The sequence below is a fragment of the Podarcis raffonei genome, chromosome 4 (assembly GCF_027172205.1).
Source record: "Podarcis raffonei isolate rPodRaf1 chromosome 4, rPodRaf1.pri, whole genome shotgun sequence".
Taxonomy (NCBI): domain Eukaryota; kingdom Metazoa; phylum Chordata; class Lepidosauria; order Squamata; family Lacertidae; genus Podarcis; species Podarcis raffonei.
Window position 1 is genome coordinate 26,982,514 of NC_070605.1, and position 23,651 is coordinate 27,006,164.

The 23,651-nt window shown below is 45.5% G+C and overlaps 1 protein-coding gene across 6 annotated transcripts in view; it reads right to left on the reverse strand.

Annotated features, from left to right (window-relative positions):
• ATP8A2 (ATPase phospholipid transporting 8A2) overlaps nucleotides 1-23,651 on the reverse strand; it is a 318,241-nt gene that overhangs the window by 275,256 nt on the left and 19,334 nt on the right. For 3 of the 6 annotated variants that reach the window (XM_053385915.1, XM_053385914.1, XM_053385913.1), the window contains exon 2: nucleotides 6,005-6,149. In XM_053385915.1, the coding sequence (XP_053241890.1) occupies nucleotides 6,005-6,149 (145 nt within the window). Of the gene's footprint in view, nucleotides 1-6,004; nucleotides 6,150-6,685; nucleotides 6,860-23,651 lie in introns of those variants that run through there. The other 3 variants (XM_053385916.1, XM_053385918.1, XM_053385917.1) reach the window with 3 other exon arrangements.

Here is a 23,651-nt window from a genome sequence, read left to right on the forward strand (position 1 = left end):
GGCACATCTGAATATGAGGTGTGTGTTTTCATCTCAGTGCTTCTGCAGCCAGTAAACCACTTAAATCTGTAATAAAAGAATAACTGAGGTGGCTTCTGTTTTTCCTTGGTAAAAATAGAAAGAATATGTTTTTCAGAACTCAGGCATCAGGAATGAGTATTTTCTCAGATTAAAAACTGTTAAAGCTCCTGCTTGTGTATTTCTTTGTTTATCAGAGCAAGACTCCTGCTGTGCTCAACACATAACGATGCACTTTGCAAAGAACTTCCAAACAAGCCGATAAAAAAAGACCATCATTGCCAACCTCTTTTGAGGCTGCAACAAAGGTCTCCTGCCCTTTCTGCCTCCCATTCCCTTCACTGCAATGCGCTCTTACGGCATGCACAACATGCTCTCTGCGTGGTCCCACCCTTCCCTAATGATGAATCGCAAAAGAGAGGGAGACTGTGGCTAATGTTGCAATCCTATACCCACTTACTTGGGAGTGAGTCCCATTCAAATTAATTGGGCTTATTTCTGAGCAGACATGCATAGGCTTGCACCATGCAATTACTTCCAGACAACCTGTTTATTGAGCATACATCCTAATTTGTTTGCAGGGAGGCTAGATGATGTTGCATCAAGAAAACGTTATCCCACACTTTCCGGTGCATCTTCTCATCACTTTCCATATTGCAAAAGTCTGTGTTTTTTTTTAAGGGTGGGGGAGAGGATGTTTGTTGTGCAGGAGCTCCAAATCAACTTTAATTGTACAATCTGAAATAACTGATATGTGGCTGAATCCCACTCCAAAATATCAACAGCCTGGGAGCACCCCACAATGCATAGAACAGGGGGGAAGACAACACAAGGTCCACAAACCAAGTTCAAGCCAACTTAGCTATTCTCATGATTTAACCCTATGCAGTCTGCCCTGGAAAGATGGGCCCTGGGCATCTTCCCCATGTCTTCTTGAGGTCCCTACACATCTTGCTAGCTGCTCTTCTTTTCTTTAAGAAGGGTGCAAAAGAGAAGGAGGCTGTCTGTGCAAAGTCTGTGCCAAGAGCTGCACTGGCTGACCTTCAAAGCCTTTCCAGCCGTAACCATCCTACTAAGAGTTTACTACATCTCCACGACTTCCTCTGATGTCCAGTTTAAGCCTTCTGGGACACCCACTTCAAAAATGCACACACACAGGCTATCAGCCTGACTTGAACACCATCTCTAACTTTCTATGGGAAATTTAGCATTTCCTGCTTGGCAGTGAGGAAACCAGGTTCAAATCCCTGGTAAGCCATGAACCTCTGTGGGTAACTTCGGATAAGTAAATCTTCCATCATGCCTCACAAGGTGTACAGGAGGATCTATTGGATATTTCCAAAGCAGTTTGTACACCAAAAGGATCTCTAGAAGAGTGTTCTTCAACGCTCTTGGATTCCCTGGTGTTGTTGGACTACAACTCCCATCATCCTTGGGTATTGGCTAAGTTGACTGAGGATGATGGGAGTTGTAGTCCTGAATCACCAAGGTACCCAAGATTGAAGAACACTCCTCTAAAAAGCATTACTAACAATAAGGTAAGGTAGCTAATACCTAAAGCCAGCCTTCCCAAACCAGCCGCCTTTCTGATGTTTTCAGGTGACAACTGCAGCCATGTCAAATGAGGCTCATAGGAGTTGTAGTCAAAAACATGGGGAGGACACCAAGTTGGCGAAGGCTAGTCTAAACCAAGATGCAATAAGCAGGAAGGAAGGAAACATAAAAACAACTAAAGCTGTTCAAACATACTACAAGATCATGGTAAGTCAGAATAAAAAATAACATTCTGTAGACATAATTTTAAATGGGCATCTGCCATCTCCCACTTGTCAAGCAGTACAGAAATATTTTGCTGAATGAGCAAATGCACAGCCCTTAAAAGCCTAAGAGGATCATTTATCCAAAATGTTCAGATAATCAGTAGATTGGAAAATTGTGTGTGTTATTTATATAAGGCATGATCTGGTCAAAGTGAAACAATTCAAAGTTCCATTGATTTCAGCACGAGAAAATTAAGTTCCTGCTTAAAGCTGCACTCCTATGGGTGGAATTCAACCAGGGTTTACTAAGAGCAGATGCAGAGAAATTAATGGAGTCAATGGATCTACTCTTGAGTAAAACTTGGTTGAATACCACCCTATACCTAGACACCAGGAAGAAAGCCTCACTAAATCCAGTGGGACTTGCTGACTTACTTGTTAAGAGAGCTGAGATTTCTTAGGAGACCATTCCCTTCACAGAGCTATAATTTCCAGGGTTCCCTAGGAAGGGCGATTGTCAAACCACTCTGAGAATTGTAGCTCTATGAGAGGAATAGGAGTCTCCTAGCAATGCTCATCACTCTTAACAAACTGCAGTTCCCAGGGTTCTCTGGGGAAGGCATGCCTGCCTAAAGTGGTATGATGATGCTTTAAATGTATGGTACAGACGGGTCCTTAGTCTTAGGTAAGTGTGCATAACATTGCGGCCTTAAGCATACTGCTTTGTTTCAGGGAGTAGAGAGGATTGACATTATTTTCAAGAGAGTTTCAGACAGATTAGTAATAACCCAAGTTGGAAAATGGTAATCCTGTTGTTTTAAATGTAATGTTTATATGCAAGTGTAATCACAGTAAGACAAAGCTGTAAAAGTGAGTCAATAAACTACAATGGGGCAAACCCCAGGAACCAAGTCATGAAAAGCTTCCTAGACAAAACACATCTCAAATAAGTGGAGGGGCATTATTTGTTCTCTGTTGTTTCAGAAGACAGAATTAGAACTAACTGATGAAAGTTGGAGGGAATCAGGTTTCAGCTAAGTGTTGGGAGAAAATTCATAAAGGCAATTCTCTTGATGCCTGAAAGTCTCAGTCAATCACTGCAGATGAGGGCCTCCCATCCATACCATTTTAACAGGAGGTCTGCTCCACACAATGTAGGAATCAGGCTTTTATTGTTGTGGCATCTCCCCAATGAAATGCCCTACCCTTGAATATTAGACAGAGTTGATCAAATGGAGCTGCTACACCCAAGGGGGGACCCATTCACTTTTTCTAGTGCAGATGGGCCTGATCCAGATCAGGATAACAGCAGGAAGCAAAGGGTTAAAGCCCCCTAACGCACAAGGTTGAGATACAAACCTGGACCACCTCCTCCCGCTTTCCACTTACATTTTGAAAATCCATCCACACCATCTTTAATTCCATGAACGACATTGTGTTTTGTCAGGCTCTCAGGGTGTGCCAAAGAGCCATCACCCTAAATCTTTCTTGCATAATTCGGTTGCATAAATTATCTTGAGGCACTTTGTCAAATTGTTGCTGATCTCCTTAAATTGAAGCTATAATCGCTTCGAAACACAACGAGGAGCCTACTGATCAAAGCCTTGCTGTTTATTAGGGCTGTTAAAAGTCTTCAACCAACACACTGCTTACTTTGCCTTGATTGGATTTTTAAAACTCGCTGTCCAAAGCAAAGCTTTATAATGATGGGGTTTCCCCTCCCTCTCTCTGCCCAAATTACAAATTACTGTATTTATCACTGAAAGCACCACCAAGGTGGAAAAAGACGGGACATTGGCTCCAATTCTACCACCAGCCTTTTTTTTTATGTCTTTATTGAGCTTTTCTTGGGTAGCAATAGAATAAACTGAGACTCTGTTTTCAAGTCATAGTATCATTCAAAGAAGTCAGTCATATTCAGAGACATTACTGTATAGGCAATATAGGGTTGTGGGAGAAGAGAGAGGGGTGGAAAGGGGGAGATGGTAACATTTCATTCTTTAGCACAGTATATGAGCATAAGCTTATGTGTCAGTGTCACATAGACAGGTATTTTATTTTTGCTGGCGGTGTTCTGAAAACTAATTTCACACTGGGTTCACTGGAACAGACTTTGATTTACAACATTGTAAGGGCCCCTTTCTACATTGCAGGCATGTCACAAAGCTTTTATCTACAACTAAGCCAGTATGTTGTCCCAATATGATGTATGGAAAGCTATGGGTTGGGAACAAGTTTGATCTATGGTTTCTTTAACCACAGACCTAACTGCGCCTACTGATCTATGTGATGACTCTCTCCATTACTTTACTCAACATACAATTATTTAGGAAAAATGAGGCTTAGGTTTCAGGTGATGAAAAAGACCCCTGCCTGACACCTGGAAGAATCAATATCTGTCAGACTACTTAATCTTCCTTCAACACTGGTGATGGGACAGCATAATAATAATAGTTTATTATTTATACTCCACCCATCTGGCTGGGTTTCCCCAGCCACTCTGGGTGGCTCCCAACAGCATCCTCCGGTGCACCTGAGTGGGGCTTAGGGGATCCCACTAGTTTTTGGCAAGGGGCATAGAATCCATCGTACAGCGGCTCTCTCAGCAAGACAATTACAAGGCCTAATAATGGATGGCACTGTTGGCAGCTCCCGTACCAAGGAGAGAGATTACTGCTCTAATCTCTTAAACAGAGGGGAATGGCCAGAGGACTTGGGAGGAATGGCCAGAGGGTCTACCATTGCTCTTCCTTCTGCCCCTCAGTATCTGCCACCTGATGGGATTGCCTGACTCTGCCAAGGGTAGGACTGGGATGCAACAACTCTGCTCCTGCTCCTGTATGAAAGTGAGTAAGTGCACGAACAAGGCTGATACATTATGCTTATTACGTTCCCACGCATGGCATATTCCTGCACCCTTTGAGAGACCAAAAATCAAGCTCGGCACAGCTGTAATCTCTCTCCTTGGTACGGGAGCTGCCAACAGTGCCATCCATTATTAGGCCTTGTAATTGTCTTGCTGAGAGAGCCGCTGTACGATGGCTGGTAACTGATCTCTCACCATTGTGCCCCACCTGTTACTGCCTCTCGCCTTATTCTCCTGCAAATAAGAGCCTATTATCCATCACCTGCCACTGACCTTCTCTTCCTTTCTTGACTGCTCTGGCCAGGAGGAGCACACTGGGTCCTTGCCTGCCACTGCTTGTTACTCACTCGACTTACACAGCTATTGTTGTGGCTCAAAGGGCACAGCTTCAGCATGGGCCGGAGCCAAGATGGAACAAACAAACAACCCTCCGCTGTAGCAGCAACACCAGAAATCAGCCTGGTGTGGACATGTACACGCTTAAACCACGACATCTTCCCAATTATATGCTCATGTGTTACAGTTAGGCCTCTACTCCTCCCAACCAACCACATAATGCTTCCAAAGTCAACTATTCTCACTCGCCTTTCTTTCTCTCCTCCACCTCTCCCCCCCCCTTTTCTTCCTAATATAACCCTAATGTCTCAACAAATGAAACTGACCTATGGAAAATGTAACTGGAAAAAGAGACATTGCGCATACCTTTGTAAACCAAGAAAACTTTATAAAAATTTTTTTTTAAAAAAAGTCAACTATTCCGGACTTGGGACCAACTTTTGACCCAAAGGTGCATTTGCGGACTCATTTCTTAATCTTTTACCATATAGTTGCATGGTGGCAGCGTTCCTCTTGCGACCCACTTTGCACCAGGCTGTGCCCCACTAGCTGACAAGCGATGAATCAGAGCACCTCCAGATCCCGAACTGCAACTCCCGCTGGCCCGAACCGGCACTGCTAAGGCTTGGGGGTGATGGGAGTTGTAGTTCAGCAACCGCTGGAAACATTTCAGGTTAAACCTCCTCTGGATTAGGGAATCAGAACATGGCTGGCAAATGCTGCCTTTTACTTGGCAACTCTGCCACTTCAGCGGCAGCAAGGGCACTTTGGTATGCTGAATTTGCGGGTGGAAGCCTTGCCAGTCTCCATCACCGCCACATGAATACTTTTATCAAAGTGGACCTCTGGCAAAAAACAGACCATTGTGCCTGAGAGATGTAGGATGGAGTCAAAGTCAGGGAGCCACTCCCAGCAAGCCTAACTTCTTTCCTGGCCCATTTGGATGATCAATCCAGAGCAGTCACTTCCCACACAGTTCACTCTGCTTCTCTCTCTCTCTCCCCCTGGTGCTCCTTCCCCTTACCTGACCCGGTTGTCGTGGAACTTGCTCTGCTGGGGCTGGTTCAAGTAAATGGTGCGGGCTGCTGCCTCCTCCTGGTCCGCAGAGGACGTGGCCCCGGACATCTCATCATCTGCCTTCTTGTAGCCCGAAGAGGAGCAAATGGGTCCTGCCGGCAGCAGGCAGCAGCAGCAGCAGCCAAGCAAAAGAAGAGAAGAGAGGGTGGGGGAAAGGGGTGGGTGGGGAAAGGAATCAGTTAGCAGAAGGAAAGATACAGAAGGAGAGAGGCGCGGCGGACGAAGAGGAGGCGGCACGCAGCAGCAGCAGCAGCAGCTTGCATCACGCCGCGCGCATCTCTAGCGAGCCGCCTCGGTGGGAGCTTGCCTTCTCCTCCTCCTCCTCGAGCAGCCTTTGCAAAGTGGCCCTGGAGAAGCAGGATCACAGCAACAGCAGCCTGTATGCCTCCCTGCCTCCCTGTTGCTTTCCAGCTCTGTCCCCAGACGCGCGCGTGCATGTGCGCGCAAAGCAGCCGAAACCTCCCCGCGACACAAACACACGCGCGCGCACACACACACAAACGCCTCGCACCCAGAAGCGCGGCTGGCTGCTGGATAGACGTAGGGAGGGAGGCGCCGCGCTCGCAGGCGGCGAAGAATAAACAAGAATCAAAGTCACGGCAACCGAAGGAGTCGCGAGTCCACCCACTTATTGATCGGCGGCGACGGCTGCAGTCTCGAGCTCCCGGGCAGCAGAAGTAGAAAAGCGTCGCTTAGTTGTTGTTTTTCCGGGCGCCTGGTTTGTATGGTGTGGAGCTTTACAAGCGACGCGGGAGGGTGGGGTGCACGTGGTGGGTTTGTTACCACCCGGTTTAGGGCGGAACTAGATCGTGTGGCAGATCCACCCGTGGCCTCAGAGGGAAAGAGGTGGAAGCGCGCGCCCTCCCCCCAAGAAACCGGAAAGGAGTAACAAACATTTGGAAAGGGACAGCAGAGCAAAGCGCACGAGTGGCGCGATTAAAAAAAAATATGTTGCCATTATTATGTTGGCCTCCAGGAGCCTCTTTCCTAATGTTCAGCTCCAACGATGAATCATCCAGTGGGAAACGGGTCCCATAAGGAGGACTCCGGGGTAACTTGGGATATATGGCTAGAAGACGCCTCCGAAGCAGCTTCCCGCTACCTGGTGCCCTCCAGCAGTTTTGGAAGACTCCGACCATCCCTCAACTGGCCATGGTTGCTTGGGCTGATGGGAGTTGTAGTCCATCAGCCTGAGAAGCTTCACTGAATATACAGAGCATTCCACAGAGACCCAAACTGTCAAGTCTGTATACCAGGATTGGGGTATACACCCTATTCTCCTGGGAATAATGGGATATATATTTTGGGGTGTATGATGTATGGAAGTGAGAGCTGGACCATAAAGAAGGCTGATCGTCGAAGAATTGATGCTTTTGAATTCTGGTGCTGGAGGAGACTCTTGAGAGTCCCATGGACTGCAAGAAGATCAAACCTCTCCATTCTTCAGGAAATCAGCCCTGAGTGCCCACTGGAAGGACAGATCCTGAAGCTGAGGCTCCAATACTTTGGCCACCTCATGAGAAGAGAAGACTCCCTGGAAAAGATCCTGATGTTGGGAAAGATGGAGGGCACAAGGAGAAGGGGACGACAGAGGACGAGATGGTTGGATAGTGTCTTCGAAGCTACAAACATGAGTCTGACCAAACTGCGGGAGGCAGTGGAAGACAGAAGTGCCTGGCGTGCTCTGGTCCATGGGGTCACGAAGAGTCGGACACGACTAAACGACTAAACAACAACAACAATATTTTGGGGTCAGAGGCAGTGGGGAGGGGGAAGAGCCATAAATAGATGGGGAGCTCCATTTTCTCTCTTTCTGTCACCCCTTTCTCCCACTTTTCCTGCTACCAATTTTTTTCTTCACACCCTTTTCTCTGTCACCCTATGTGTCTATCTCCCCGGTTTTTGACTTGACACCCACACGATTTTGGCCAAGACTTTCAGATCGCCCGCACCTGTCATAGGCAGGTATGAGGTGAAATGGATAAAACACGACACATGAAGAGAATTAGAAAGACTAAAACCCCTATGCATGCTTACCCAGGAATAAGGCCCATCAAACTCAATGGCACTTAGTTCTGGGCAGATGTGAACAGGCATGAAAATATACTGTCCTTTTCAAACCTCAAGCCTCACTTACAATGCAGGAGCTGTTCAGATAGATTTAAAAACAAAACAAATGTGTCTCTGTGCAGAGCTGCTTATGAAAAATGCACTGATCCTCAGTGACATTAGTATGGAGGGAAAAACCAAGGGTGTTTATCTTCACTCTATTTCAGGGCTTGTAAACAAAATGTAATGGAGAGAAAACTTAATTTCAAATTGAGTCAAACTTGTCAAGTCAATTCTTGCTTGTTGCTAAAGGGGAAAGTCACAAAAGGAAAGTCACATGCTTATTGGTTACTGAAACTCACCCCCCCCCCATATTAACTACCAAACCTATTATATATTTGAAAGTTACCATTTATAAGGAGACGGTCTTGTTTCACTGAAAGAGGCACACTGTTTTAAGGGCACTATGAAGAAGAAATCCAACCTGTTTAAACTACTTCATCTGGCCACAAATTTCTCTTGTCCTTCCCTGCCCAAAATTTCTCCATTTCTGCTAGGTGATGCTTGGTTATATGTTGCATTGTGATTCAGCTGGAGAAGAGCTATTGCAAGATATATTGATTGGAATCACCCAAATATTGAGACCAGTTTCAGAGGCCCTGCTCTAGATCAGCCTATCATCTGAATTAAGAGGAGTGGCAGGGCCTTTACAGCTGTGGCACTCCATTTATGGATTTCAGTAGACAGAAAGATTCACCTAGCACTGCCTTTTCAGCACCACCTTGAAAACTTACTTTTATTTGCCAGGCCTTTTATTTTTCCATTAGATCTTTTTAACTGCCTGCTCAATTTTGCTTTTTTTAATTTTGGTGTATCTTTGGAGATCTACAGCTGAAGAGTGCCTAATAATCATTTTCTGAAAACCAAATAAAGATTGCCCTAGTGCAGAAAGCCACTGAAATGCTGCCACACTAGAGTAATATTTAATTGCAGGGGTATTTCCTGTGTTAACTTAGTTTTGAGAAAAGGAGGAAAACACAAACAATCCTACAGCTTGGGGGCAAATTTAACTCAGAATTCTAGTCCCCCATCAATGGGCCAGGAATATAGATATATTTAAAAATTACAAATACAGCTGTCCCAGTTACTCTTGTGATTTCCCTGGCTTCAAGCTTATTGCTTGCATTATGCTGCTGGTTCGAATGGCAACATTTGTCCCTTTATGAACACCTCAGCAAAATAGGGTTATAAAAAGCAGCATTATAAGCCCAGCATTCACACAGACTTTAACACAGGCCTATTTGCTAATTACAGTGGAGGAAGTATTTGGCCAGATAATTGACTTATTATCTCCTACATGCAAAGAGGAATCTACTTGCAATCGTTTGTCAAAGAAGCACCTATTCAAACAAAGCAAAGACAAGGGAACAAACTGCATGTGGGAATGACAATGCATACTGAACACTACTGCTCACAGATGGGACACAACGGCCAATGCTCTGGTGTCATGCCTCAGCCTGCCGCATCAGCTACCACAACAGAAGTCACCCAAGACATTGTTGCTAAGGTGTGCAGGGTCCCATTGCCTCCCCAAGAGGGCTATCTTGACCTTCAACTCAATTGCCAATGTAGTGCAGGTCTTTTTTCATCTGAGGTCCACATTCCCTTCTCAGCAACATTATGAGGACCACATGCCAGTGACAGGAGAAGACAGAGGCAAAAGCAGGTAGAGCAACAAATATACTATCTATCAGTCAGGTTGTGTATCCACAGCAGAACCAGAGGAGGAATGACTGCAGGGAGGAGTAGAGAGAAGAAACGCCAACTGCAGCAGCACTACTGGATGTCTTCCTCTGCCCCAGCTGCAGCAAAACATGTCTCTCCCACATCAGTCTCTACAGCCACAACAGGCGCTGTAACTCCCCAACAGTTCGACTTTGCCCCTGAAGGCGCACTCCTCCATAATCTCCCAAAGACAGACAGATGCCAGCCAACCAATCTGTCCAGTAGACTAGTTTCTGCTCATGTACTCTATCCGGGACATGGATGGCGCTCTGGGTTAAACCACAGAGCCTAGGACTTGCCGATCAGAAGGTCAGCGGTTCGAATCCCTGTGACGGGGTGAGCTCCCGTTGCTTGGTCCCTGCTTCTGCCAACCTAGCAGTTCGAAAGCAAGTCAAAGTGCAAGTAGATAAAAAGGTAAATGGCGTTTCCGTGCGCTGCTCTGGTTCGCCAGAAGCGGCTTAGTCATGCTGGCCACATGACCCGGAAGCTGTACGCCGGCTCCCTCGGCCAATAAAGTGAGATGAGCGCCGCAACCCCAGAGTCAGCCACGACTGGACCTAATGGTCAGGGGTCCCTTTACCTTTACTTATCTCTCTATCCAAGCAAGCAAGTGGCATTTTCAGAGTTCATTTTCATAGAATACATTCCAGACAGGCAAAAACACGAGTGCAAAGTGGGGCCAGTGAGGGGTTGTTGCCTAGGGAGTGTTTTGAGGCACACAAGCAGGCCAAGTTAGTTAATTTCAGGTCAGCTGGCATTGCTAGGGGAACCTTAACCCCAGCTGATGAAGACAAAAGCTATGCCCTTCAAAACATTTACAAAAAGAAGTAACATCCCTAAGAGAAGATAGATAAGACCGCTGCCACTTTGAGTTGATTGATAGCTGCTGAAATTGCAATGTTTTGCCACAAAATGAGCCTGTAATCATTCCTGGCCTGCAGAGGTAGCAACCACCACTTAAGGCAATTCAGTTGGCACAAGCAATAAAGCAACCATAAGCAGGAAGCAGCATGAAACGTATTTAGAAATCCGGAAGGGAAATGTTGTGCTTTAACTACAAAGTAAGCACAGTAATAATAAAAAGCAGGAAAGATAAAATTCACAATTGACGTTTTAATTCGCTTGCATTTGGATGCTCGGCTTTGTAAAAACAAAGGAAATATGCAAGGTAGTGGCTAAAGTGTTTAATGATGTTGTTATATTTAGAATGGAGAACACAAAACAATTTGTCTGCTTGAATTATTTAGACTATTCCTTGCCTAAAGGTGTCTCTTTGAGCAAGGTGCCTTGTTCACTCTCGTCCTGTGCTTGTAGCGTGGGGTGATGTGGATGGCATGGATTCATCTGTAAGAAGGGCACTGCCATGGCTTGTATGGAGGTGTGTTAGATGAGCAAAATAGTTTGGGTTGATTTGGTCAGATGCCTTTGGGTCTGTGATCTTTAAAGCAATTGTTCAGACTTATCTGGTTGGGGGGGCAATGGATCAAAGCGGCATTGCTAAATAACTGTATTCTGGAAAAATATCAACACCACGGGGAGTGGGGAAAGAGGGCTGTAGCGCAGTGGTAGAGAAGAAGAAGAAGAGTTTGGATTTGATATCCCGCTTTATCACTACCCGAAGGAGTCTCAAAGTGGCTAACATTCTCCTTTCCCTTCCTCCCCCACAACAAACGCTCTGTGAGGTGAGTGGGGCTGAGAGACTTCAGAGAAGTGTGACTAGCCCAAGGTCACCCAGCAGCTGCATCTGGAGGAGTGGGGAAGTGAACCCGGTTCACCAGATTACGAGTCTACTGCTCTTAACCACTACACCACACTGGCTCTCATGCAGAAGGTCCCAGGTTCAATCCCTGGCACTTCCAGCAAGGTCAGAGAGAAGACTCCTGTCTGGAATCCTGGAGAGCCACTGCCAGTCAGTGTAGACAATACTGAGCAAGATGGACCAATGGTCTGACTCACTAGGAGGCAGCTTCCTGTGTTCTGTGTCACCATACACTGCAATAGAAAACTAGGTACCATTAGCATTTAGCATTGGCAGATCTCAGATTATGCCATTAAGCCCTTGTGTGCATTAAGATCTTCCAGAGAGGTCCGTAAAATCTAGGACAGCCTTCACTAACTTGTTCTCTTCCAGATGTTTTGTACTACACTCCCCTCAGCCCCAGCCAGCAGGAACTGGGGCTGATAGGAGCTGCAGTCCAAAACTTCAGGAGGATACCGGGTTAGTGAAGGCTCATCTGGGGCCTTCTTGGTGGTGGCTTCCCAGTTACAGATTTCTATGTCCAAAGAGAACTGCCCATCCAATTCCTTTTCCAACTTTGGAAAATTGTTCTAGAAGACATTTTCATGGTTGTAGCTTGCCCTTGAACCTTAAAGTGAAGGGCAAGTGATAAATAAATTCATAACAACTATTATTGTTATTGTTGTTAATATTATCATTATTGCTAGAACTTAAGAGTTCTGGTGTGCAGCTATATTTTTATCATGAGCAATGCAGTTTTTAAACTTGTCTTGGAGTTTGGTGTTAATTTTGTTTATGATGTGATTTTTATCTTTACTCTTCTTTTTGGGCATTTCATTGTTACCACTTGCAGATCATTAAGGAGAAAAATCAGCAAATAAAGAAATAAACACAGAATGATTCTAGCCAAAGAAAGTTATTTGAGAGTCATAAAAATCTCAGTGAGAGTGTCACGGACATGTTTAAATCGGTGGGACTCCAATATGGCTCACTTTGGCTAGATCTTGCCCATTATTTCCAGTGGATTTTAACAGCTGTGTGATGCCAGAAATTTGACAGATGCCATTTCCGCCATGACACAGATATTGTAAAGGAGAAGTCTACATCTGTCAAATTTCTACATCTGGTGTGCTATTAAAGGCACCAAGGCTGACGGAAAGGTGTCATATTCCATCATCGTTATTACAGTATTATTATTATCCTTCACCCTAATGTCCCAGGGCGGGTTACAAAAATTTAAAATGTTTGTATTTTTTAAAAAACCAGTTAATTAAAAACAATTTAAACAAAATTACAAAGTTTAAAACAAAAATCAAATAGGTAGCAGCTCTATTAGAATGCATGGTTTTTAATTGCACGTCTTGGTATGCAAGGGGGATGGGGAGCCACAGGTGCTTGCTGCACTCCAGCTCCCATAATCGCTGACCTAGGGATGGAGGAGTCCCACAGCATAGCGTACACCAGGGACAGGTTCCCCATCCCTGGTGTTCAAAGCACATCCTCTGCCACAGTAATAAGTTTGACATACAGTGGTACCTCGGGTTAAGTACTTAATTCGTTCCAGAGGTCTGTTCTTAACCTGAAACTGTCCTTAACCTGAAGCACCACTTTAGCTAATGGGGCCTGCTGCTGCCGCCGCACCGCCAGAGCACGATTTCTGTTCTCACCCTGAAGCAAAGTTCTTAACCTGAGGTATTATTTCTGGGTTAGTGGAGTCCTGTAACCTGAAGCATCTGTAACCCGAGGTCAGTGGCGTAGCGTGGGGGGTGCAGCGGGGGCCGGCCGCACCGGGCGCAACATCTGGGGGGGGGGCGCTCGCACTCGCAGCTCTCTGCCCCTACCTGGCTCCACGGGTTAGGGGGCGCAAATTACTTGCCTTGCCCCGGGTGCTGACAACCCACGCTACGCCACTGCCCGAGGTACCACTGTACTTGTGTGAGCATCCTCATTTCCAGCAGCTCAGAACCTAAGATCACGAGCAGCTCATTCGCTTTCAGAACAAAACCCATGAGATAGGGACTGGCCAAGCTGTTAGAGGACACCGAAGGAACTTGGTAGCTGAGAGAGGCTTTTAAACTTTTAAGCTTCCCTCGTTCAAACCGAACACACTACTCACATCTCTGCACTGACTCCACGATCCTAAGTGACTTTGGGCCAGCTCAAACATTATCACCCGCCACTTAAAAGGCTCTTCCCAACTCCATATTGAACACCGAAGTTTGTTTTTTTTTGCTGTGTGCCTCTGCACAAATGCACAGCGGCGCTGCATGCCAGCTCTGCACTTTCCTGCGGGCTGGCTGCTGGCAGCGCTACCTCTCTCCACTGACCCAGATGGCAAAAGGTTTTCAGATGCTACTGCTGCTGCTGCTGTTATGGGAAGATGTTTTGGGTAGAACGGTGGACGGCAGTAAAGTCTGAACCAACTGCTTAATAGGGAAGACCATGAGGATAATATTTTGGCTTCAATGAATTTATTCCTTTATTGCATTTCTACCCCGCCTTTTTATCCAGGGAGCTCAAGTTGGCGCACTTGATTCTCCCGCTTCTCATTTAATCCCACAACCCTGTGGGCTAGGTTAGGCTGAGAGGCAGTGACTGGCCCAAGGTCACCCAGTGAGCTGCATGGCCAAGTAGGGATTTGTGCCCTGATCCAGCTCTCTAACAACATCAGTGAATAAGATAAAAAGCAAAGATATTCATAGTCCAAACTCCCAGAACAGTTTGTCCTTGCACTCAAGTCCCTTTAATGTCGTGCAAGTGGGGCTACAAGAGGGCTGGGGAACCTTTTCCACCCCGAGGGCCACATTCTGTTCTTGGCAACCTTCCAGGGGCCACATGCCCATAGTGGGCAGAGCCAGAGGCCAATGTGGGCAGACCAACAAATGTGCATTGTATCTTTTGTACGGCAAACTGGTTTATTCACACTCACACGTCCTTCTCTACCTTCCATCCAGGCAAGCAAGCAGCATTATCAGAATGCCAGGACACTTTCCAGTCACTTAAAAACCTTTGAGGAGGGTGCAAAGCAGGGCTGGTGAATGGGGTGAGGTTCCTCATCCCTGGGGTACAAAAGAAACAGCAAAGCATGTTAAGAGGTTGGAAAAGGGAAGCAGATAAATGATTTGGTTCTCCTGCAGTTCATCAAAAAGTACTTTTATTTATTTACTTTATGCCATGAACGGGCTGCATGCCGAGGAGTGGTGGGAGGCACCAGCTGGGGAACGCCAAAGGCAACCCCCAGGGGAAGGAGGCTCAGAGCCAGGGGTTGGTGGTGGGAACATGATGAGTGATCAGAGGGAGAGTACTAGGAGGAGGAGGTGTCGGAAGATGAAGAGGCAACAGGGTTTAGTGAGCAGGGAGAGTCTGTGGTAGAGAGCAGCCCAGAACCAGAGGCAGAAGAGGAGAGGGAACAGGAGACAGAGATGAGTCAGGCTGCTGAAGAATCAGGGAGTTTCCCCCTCCTGCTGCAACCAGTCCCCATCTCTCCAGGTCTCCCAGAACATGCAGAGAAATTAAGAGGGCAAAGCAACAACGGCCAAAGTTGCTTGGGAAGGACCTGGGGGAGGAGCCTCAGGGAGCGCTGGGGAGACAGGCATCTTCAGTCCTCACAACTGCTTTGTTTAATACCCTCAACAACCCTGTGAGGTAGGTTAATCTTACTGTGGCATACCATGACTCAAGAGTCAAGATCCTTAAAAACACGTGTTGGTCAGATGCACTGTGTACTTTAGCATCCATACCTAAGCATGAATAGCAACATGGGTTTAACAGTGTGCATGCCTTGAAGTGCGCTCATATTTTCCATGTTATGTACATGTGTGTTTCAAGACCTGTATGCAGGCAGATATTATTTCCACACTTATGTTTGCTGCAGAAAACACCGATGTAAAATGGGTGGTATATCTACAGCAATTGTGTTTGCTGTGTGGGGCTTCGCTAATACGATTGAGGAAAATTAAAGACAACCTCAGAGTTTAACGTGAAGCAGATGCTTAGCAATTAGCAACTGCAATTGCAGCTGAAGGATAATAGCATTATTAGATTCATACTGCAATGCCCTCCCCGTCAGAGCTGGCAATGTAATTTTGATTTAAAGGATATGAGTAGCAGGGAATAAATGTCATGGCTCTACTGAAATCAAACCACCAGAACACGCAACAAACAAGCAAGATAAAGAAGAAAGTGGAGCAGATTAAAATGGCACAAAAAAGAAAATAAGCAGCTGCTGGGACTGATTAAAAGAATTATGCATGCATCACTTAGCCAAAACAATAAGAAATATACATGACAGATGCATGTAAGTGCATTCATTGGGGGTGGAGGAGAATAAATGCAAAGGGCAAGTTTGTTAAGAATGGCCAAAGTGGAAGCATAGTTTAACCATAAATTATCTGGGCAACACCCAAATAAAAACAGGGGTTAAATATATTGAAAATAATATGCTATTCTAATAGCATAGGATCCTTTGGGCTAGCAAATAAGTGCACAAACTTTACTAGCTCATAAAGATATTTTATACGCCTGCATACCAACATACAGTGGTACCTCAGGTTAAGTACTTAATTCGTTCCGGAGGTCCGTACTTAACCTGAAACTGTTCTTAACCTGAAGCACCACTTTAGTTAATGGGGCCTCCCGCTGCCACCGCGCTGCCGGAGCACGATTTCTGTTCTCATCCTGAAGCAAAGTTCTTAACCTGAAGCACTATTTCTGGGTTAGCGGAGTCTGTAACCTGAAGCGTATGTAACCTGAAGCGTATGTAACCCGAGGTACCACTGTATGTGCATTTGATTTGGGGGATTGTCTTTAATCTTTGGGGGGGGGGAGAAATGCGGTTAAAGGCACAGCTTTTCTGGGTTGGTGAAATTAAAAGGGGGAATACATGTAGGGTGGCCAGGAAAAAATGAGGATGAGGTTCCTGCACCTTTAATACTTGTACAGAATAGGGAATTTCAGGAGGTGTGGCTTATCAGGTAGACGAAGAACAAATATTGAAGCTGCAGGACTCCCATCCTCTTCTTCACCCGGATGTTTGACGTACCAGGGGACATATGAGTCCACCTCATCATCTGAGGCCCTTCTTCGTGTGCCTCCTTTATGACAGGTCCAGAGGGTGGCAACACAACAGCGCAAACTTCCCAGGCAATCATATCTCCTCTTTCTTTCCCTGCTTTTAATACGAGCCAGAGTTTGCTAAATCCCAGGCTGGATTTTGTTTTGACTGCCATGGAGATTAGAAGAAGAGATAGCCTCTGAGCATTGAGAAAGAACCTTTCTTAACTAAGTGAGTGAAAACAGCCTTGCGTAGCTTTCAGCGAAAATACACATATAAGCAGTTTTTAGGCTGTTTCCTCTTCAGGAACCTTCAGCTTTTCAGGAAATGAAAACAGCTGATTGGCGTTCACATCTTTCCCTAAGCATAAGGGCAAAGAGAAATGTAAACAGAAGGAGAGATGTGGGACCTGGAGCAACAAAATGTTCCCACGCCCTAGTCTGCAACTACAGCCTTGACTTGCTGTTCAGGTCTCTTACACTAGAGGCAGTTTCAGGAGTAAAGTAGTACCAAAATACACCTTTGTTCCCTCCCTACCACAGCCCTTTCCCTGCTGTATTGTGTAGCCATACAGAGTTGCAAGTGCTACATCTCAGTATTTTATGAAATATACATGAAATTTTATGAAATATACATGAAAGGGTGGCAGTTCTGGATAGAAGGCACTAGGCAAATCGAAATCCCTCTTCCTCCCCCCCCCAATCATTTTTTTGAATGATTGAATATGCGGAATTAGATAATCTATCAGAAAGAATAAAAAATAAATCAAAGGAAGTATTTATCACAAAATGGGAAGTCTTTAAAATTTATTTGAAAAATAGTAATGACAGTTTAAAGTCTGTAGCAGCATTTCAATCACTTCAGTAGGAGTTTTAAGTTTGATGGAAAACCCATGATAGAATAAACAATATTAGCACCAAAACATGTTATGATATGGCAGTGAACAATTGATGAGAAATAGAAGAAGTAGACGAGAAGTCAGGTATATAGAAAAAAGACCATTTTTATGTTAAAAGTATTGTGAACACTATTCAATGTGTTGTTGTTGTTGTTTCTTTTTTAGTTGTCAGGAGGTGATGGAAATTTGTTTATTTTTGTGTTTCTCTTTTTTGTGATGTATTAAAGTGAAATAATAAAAAAAAGAAATCCCCTTCCAGAATCCTTATCATAAGCTGTCTAGTGCATGGGTAGGCAAACTAAGGCCCGGGGACCAGATCCGGCCCAGTCGCCTTCTAAATCCGGCCCGTGGACAGTCCGGGAATCAGAGTGTTTTTACATGAGTAGAATGTGTCCTTTTATTTAAAATGCATCTCTGGGCTATTTGTGGGGCATAGGAATTCATTCATTATTATTTTTCAAAATACCATCCAGCCCCCCACAAGTAGGACCGGCCCCCTGCTGAAAAAGTTTGCTGACCCCTGGTCTAGCGCAAGCACAAGGCAAGCTCAAGAGAGCTGGCTGCCTACCGAAAAGGACAAGGCCATGCCCCTCCGCACCCCCATTCTATGTACAGAAGCAGCTGGGCTGCCAGTTCAACACTGGCAATGGGGCAGCGTCCACCACGGGGTCCTCAGGTGTTGTTGGACTACAACTCCCATCACTCCCAGCCAGCTTAGTCAATGTTCAGGGATGATGGACCTTGTGCTGCAGCAACATATGGAGGAGGCCTGAGGCTGGGAAAAAAACAACCTCCTGTACCACATCTGAGGGATGCAGGCTATGTTAGGACCTGCATGGAGAGCTATGAGGCACACAGAGCTCTGACCTCCAACAGAGAGGAACAGCTGGTCGGGGAGGGGGGTGTTGGCTGTGGGGCTGCCACCGCCGCCACCCCTTCCCCCACATCGGCTGCGTGAGGACATCGCCTCACTCTGCCTTATGATAAGGCCTGCCCTAGACTTGAGCAACTTTTATCTGTCTTTCTCTTGTTCATCTCCTCTTTCTCCTTCAACTGGCACCCAAACATTCTGTGTGTCATACTGCTTTTAGCCATGAACTTGGTGAACAGGCTAAAAGAACATAAGAAGAGCCTCCTGGATCAGGCCAATAGCCCATCTAGTCCTGTTCTCGCAGAAGTCAAACAGAAGAGGCCTGTGGGAAACCTGCAAGCACAACCTGAGCACAAGAGCCCTTTCCACTCCTTTGGTTAACAGCAGAGCATGTCTGGCTTCTGCTTTGTAAGTACAGTGGTACCTCGGGTTAAGTACTTAATTTGTTCTGGAGGTCCGTACTTAACCTGAAACTGTTCTTAACCTGAAACACCACTTTAGCTAATGGGGCCTCCTGCTGCTGCCGCGCCGCCGGAGCCCGATTTCTGTTCTCATCCTGAAGCAAAGTTCTTAACCTGAAGCACTATTTCTGGGTTAGCGGAGTCTGTAACCTGAAGCGAATGTAACCTGAAGCGTATGTAACCCGAGGTACCACTGTAAAGCCCTGCTGACTTCTGATGATGTTGTCCGGCTGAGAGAACAAGGTTGCACAAAATGTAAGTCAACAAATCAATGGAGAGGGCATTGCACAGGGTGGGTACCAACACCAAACTCCTTGTTCATATACTCCTTGCTCATTAAAGGTAAAGGGACCCCTGACCACTAGGTCCAGTCGTGGCTGACTCTGGGGTTGCGGCGCTCATCTCGCTTTATTGGCCGAAGGAGCCGGCATACAGCTTCCGGGTCATGTGGCCAGCATGACTAACCAGAGCAACGCATGGAAATGCCGTTTACCTTCCCACCAGAGCGATACCTATTTATCTACTTCCACTTTGACGTGCTTTCGAACTGCTAGGTTGGCAGGAGCAGGGACCGAGCAACGGGAGCTCACCCCATCGTGGGGATTCGAACCGCCGACCTTCTGATTGGCAAGTCTTTGGTTTAACCCAGAGCGCCACCCGTATCCCTTCTTTGCTCATTACCTCCTTGTTAACGGTGGCATGTGGAAATTATATGCATCAACAGAAGTTAAGGCGAACACTGAATCACAGTTGGAAGAGCACACTTTACCCCAGATAAAATAATGCCGTGACTTCTGTGTTTAGGAAAATAGGAAAGCTACGTTCATTGCAGGAAACGCGTGCTTGAGAGGAAATATCCTAGTTCTAACTCACATCCATACCAGACATTTGAAGCATTCTTCTACCACTTTAACAATCATTGCTTTCCCAAAAGAATCCAGGGAACTTGCTAGGAATAGTAGCACTGTGAGGGCTTCTCCTAACCACTTCTGGCAGCATCCTTAACAACTATTCCCACGATTCTTTGGGGGAAGCCATGGCTGTTGAAGTGGTTTAAAGACTGCTTTAGATGTATGGTGTAGATGTGACCTAACCAAGGTGGGAAATGCAACGAGCCATGCTGGCTCTTCCATCTCCTCTCCCCAGATGAGGGTGAAGGAGGAGGAAGTAGGAAATGAGGTCAGCAACCATAAGAGTATTGGTCTAGTCTGACAGAAGATCAGCACGGGTTAAAGGATACTCTCTAGGAAGCTTGGAGGTTCTTCTTTCTATCTGCTCTTTCCCATGCAGATGCACCAGCCTCTGGTGCAAGCCGAGTTACATCCCAGCACCTCTAACAGCTGACACATGCCAGGCATCAGACAGGTGAAGAATCCAGAGCAGGACCTCAATGAATGCAGCGTGCAAGGAAAGGTCCCAAGGCTCATAATCCGAGTCATTCAGGGTTTAAAGCCGGCACCTTAAACTGGGCTTGGAATCAAACTGGCAATCGTTTTCAACTTTCCAAATCTCTGATTTCTGTATTTAAAAAAGGAGTTAGGATGCAGATGTAAAGGCTGCACAGAGCTATCATTAATCTCGTCTTCCAGGCAGCTGAAATATATTTTTGCCAGCAAGTGAAGGCCTCATCCCTTCTGAAATATGGGACTCTGGCACTTGTCCTCAGAACAGCTTTGACATCTATGAAACACCACTTCAAAATGCAAGATTGAAGATTATCTCCACCCACACGTACTGGCCTCCCTGCTCTTAAAGCTTCAACTTCCATTCATAACTTCATTAAAAGCACAGGAAAAAGCAACCGCCGAAAGGCACATTTACCTACAGGCACGAATCTCTTCCAGCAGAGGAATATCAGAGACGTACTGTTTGGTCTGCTTTTTGCACAGCAGGATGACAAAATCAGCCGCCCTCCTCCAAAGATTTCTGTAGCTTTAGAGGGGCTCAAGGCTGATTAAAATGATCCCTGTGGACAGCTGCAGAATAGATGTTACCAACTGCTCTGTGTTTGATTTAGAGATGGAAATGGATTTTTACACACACACACACACACACACACACACACACACACACGTAAATGAAGCTCGTTTTTGTCAGCATATATCTGCATTTCTGGATGCTTCTAGAACAGCCCATCCTTCCCAACTGAAGTCTAGAGAAGCAATGAACTCCCACACCCCAAAATTCTGCTCCAAATAAGTCTCCGGCACCTTCTATTCCAAGATAATTATAACAGCCCATGTTTTGTCAGTTGGGTGTAAAAATGTCCCATCTGCAGACATGAACGTACCTCTGGCTCCAACCCTATGTACATTCATAGGACCAGTGCATTTTTTCTGGAAAAAAAATGTTTAGGAGTACTCTCATTTTCCTACTCATATTGAAATACTGCCCCTCAATGAGGCCAAACTTAGATTCACAAAATGTTTAGGGGTATGCTTTGTCCGCAGACAAAAAAAGCACTGCATGGGACAAATTTCCACTGACCTCAAAGGTGCTTACATCTGAGTGCACATGCAAGAGATTGCACTGTTCACCAACTGAGATGCATTTTGAGTCCTCCTCTATTCTGGAGACACGGACAAATTTCCATTTTTCAAGTGTGTTTTTTAACAATCAAAGGTGTCTTGGATTACACATTTAACAAATTCTAGGAAGTACACTATAGCTGTGTACACACCATATGTTTACAGTACAATTAAAGCACATGACTTCCCCAAAGGAACCCTGGGAACTGTAGTTTTTTAAAAGAACATTGGGAATTGTAGCACTGTGAAAGGCAAACTACAGTTCCCAGTATTCTTGAAGAGGTGCTTTTAACATGTTTCAAATGTGCTTTGAACATATGATTTGTGTACAGCCTATTATGGACTCATTGTTAAAACCGTGTTTATGGAAGACAATCTTACTCGGCTATGAGTGATCGCCAAAGAAGAAGATACAGCGTAATCCAGAATGTGGCAGCTAGACTGGTGACTGGGAGCAACCGCCGAGACCACATAACACCTGTCTTGAAAGACCTACATTGGCTCCCAGTACGTTTCCGAGCACAATTCAAAGTGTTGGTGCTGACCTGTAAAGCCCTAAACGGCCTCGGTCCAGTATATCTGAAGGAGCATCTCCACCCCCATCATTCTACCCGGACACTGAGGTCCAGCACCAAGGGCCTTCTGGTGGTTCCCTCACTGCAAGAAACCAAGTTACAAGGAACCAGGCAGAGGGCCTTCTCGGTAGTGGCACCCGCCCTGTGGAACACTTTCCCACCAGATGTCAAAGAGAACAACAACTACCAGACTTTTAGAAGACATCTGAAGGCAGCCCTGTTTAGGGAAGCTTTTAATGTTTGATGCATTACTGTATTTTAATATTTTGTTGGAAGCCGCCCAGAGTGGCTGGGGAAGCCCAGCCAGATGGGCGGGGTATAAATAAATAAATTATTATTATTATTATTATTATACAACAAGGGTGATCCATGATTGATTCTCCCAAGGAAATGCAACACTTTGAAACAGATTAGAAGGGTTCCAAATTTTATTGGAGCAGCAGCCCCGGCAGAGAAGACCGTTAACTCCCTTCCCCCTGCCAATTTGTTCCCACTTAAAATCATAGATTACCACTCATAAAGCTGCTATTAGCCCAGCAGGTGAGTGGGAGAATAATAATGCAGGGATAAGATAAAATACAGTATCATGAACTTTAAATATGGAGCTATGTATGCAGCTTCAAATTCACCATTTTAGCCAGTCTGAGTTTTAGGGCCCATCCACTAATGCTACTCCCAATGAGATTGCGAGATTTAGAACTACCTGTTCCTCTCATACAGTTTCCCACTTCTGGCACCACTGTTGCCACCATCACTGTTCTCTCGATATGACTGCCCCTTTCTTGCTCTACTGCTCCCACTTTTCAAAATGGCTACCTGCCATACGCATGGTAGCATCCTTAAAGGGCAGTTTCAACGGTGCCAGCCAAATCCAGGGAGCCAAGAGCCTTGCCTGCTCTAAAACATGAAGATACATCCCAGCATCCTTCCTCAAAGGAGGAACAGCTGTAGTCCCCACTAAGCCTGAGTTCACTGCAGCACTGATGTTTGTGTGTGTTTCCATTCAGTTATTGAGAATACTCTGTGAAGGATGTTAACATAATGCAATACATTTGTTGTTATCATAACGGTACTGCTGCATAATGCATGAGAGCAATCCTGGCTCAAAGAAATGGATTCTCAAAGAACATTGTTCGTCCTTGACATAGCGGCTCCCACAAGTCAAATACAATCCATCAGCTGGTCCTTTCCATAAAGCCGCTATCATGGTCTTTCTGCTCTTCCATTAAAAAGCTAGTCTGCCACAGGTCATCCCATGGTAAATGTAACACCTACTTATGCAACGTATACAAATGCCTTAAGGAAGTTTGTCAACAATTCCATGATCAAGACTGCTTGGAAACTCAAGGACCCAGTAGGCTAGAGTTGTGGTATTTCCCCCTCTCTCGGTACAAGGACCATGACAACTCATGCAACAGCAGCCCTAAACCTAATCCTGGGTTAATAGTCATGAATCACTCAGCTATTAATGGTGGAAAAAAAACCCAAAGGAAGAAAATGTAAGCCCATCAAATCACTACTCATTAATCTTTGCCTAAAGCAACGTCAATAAAAACAGGGCAGGAGTTCTGATATTTGGTTTCATTCCAATTGCATTACTATTGTGACATTCCAGCGGGCCAAACAGATCAAAACT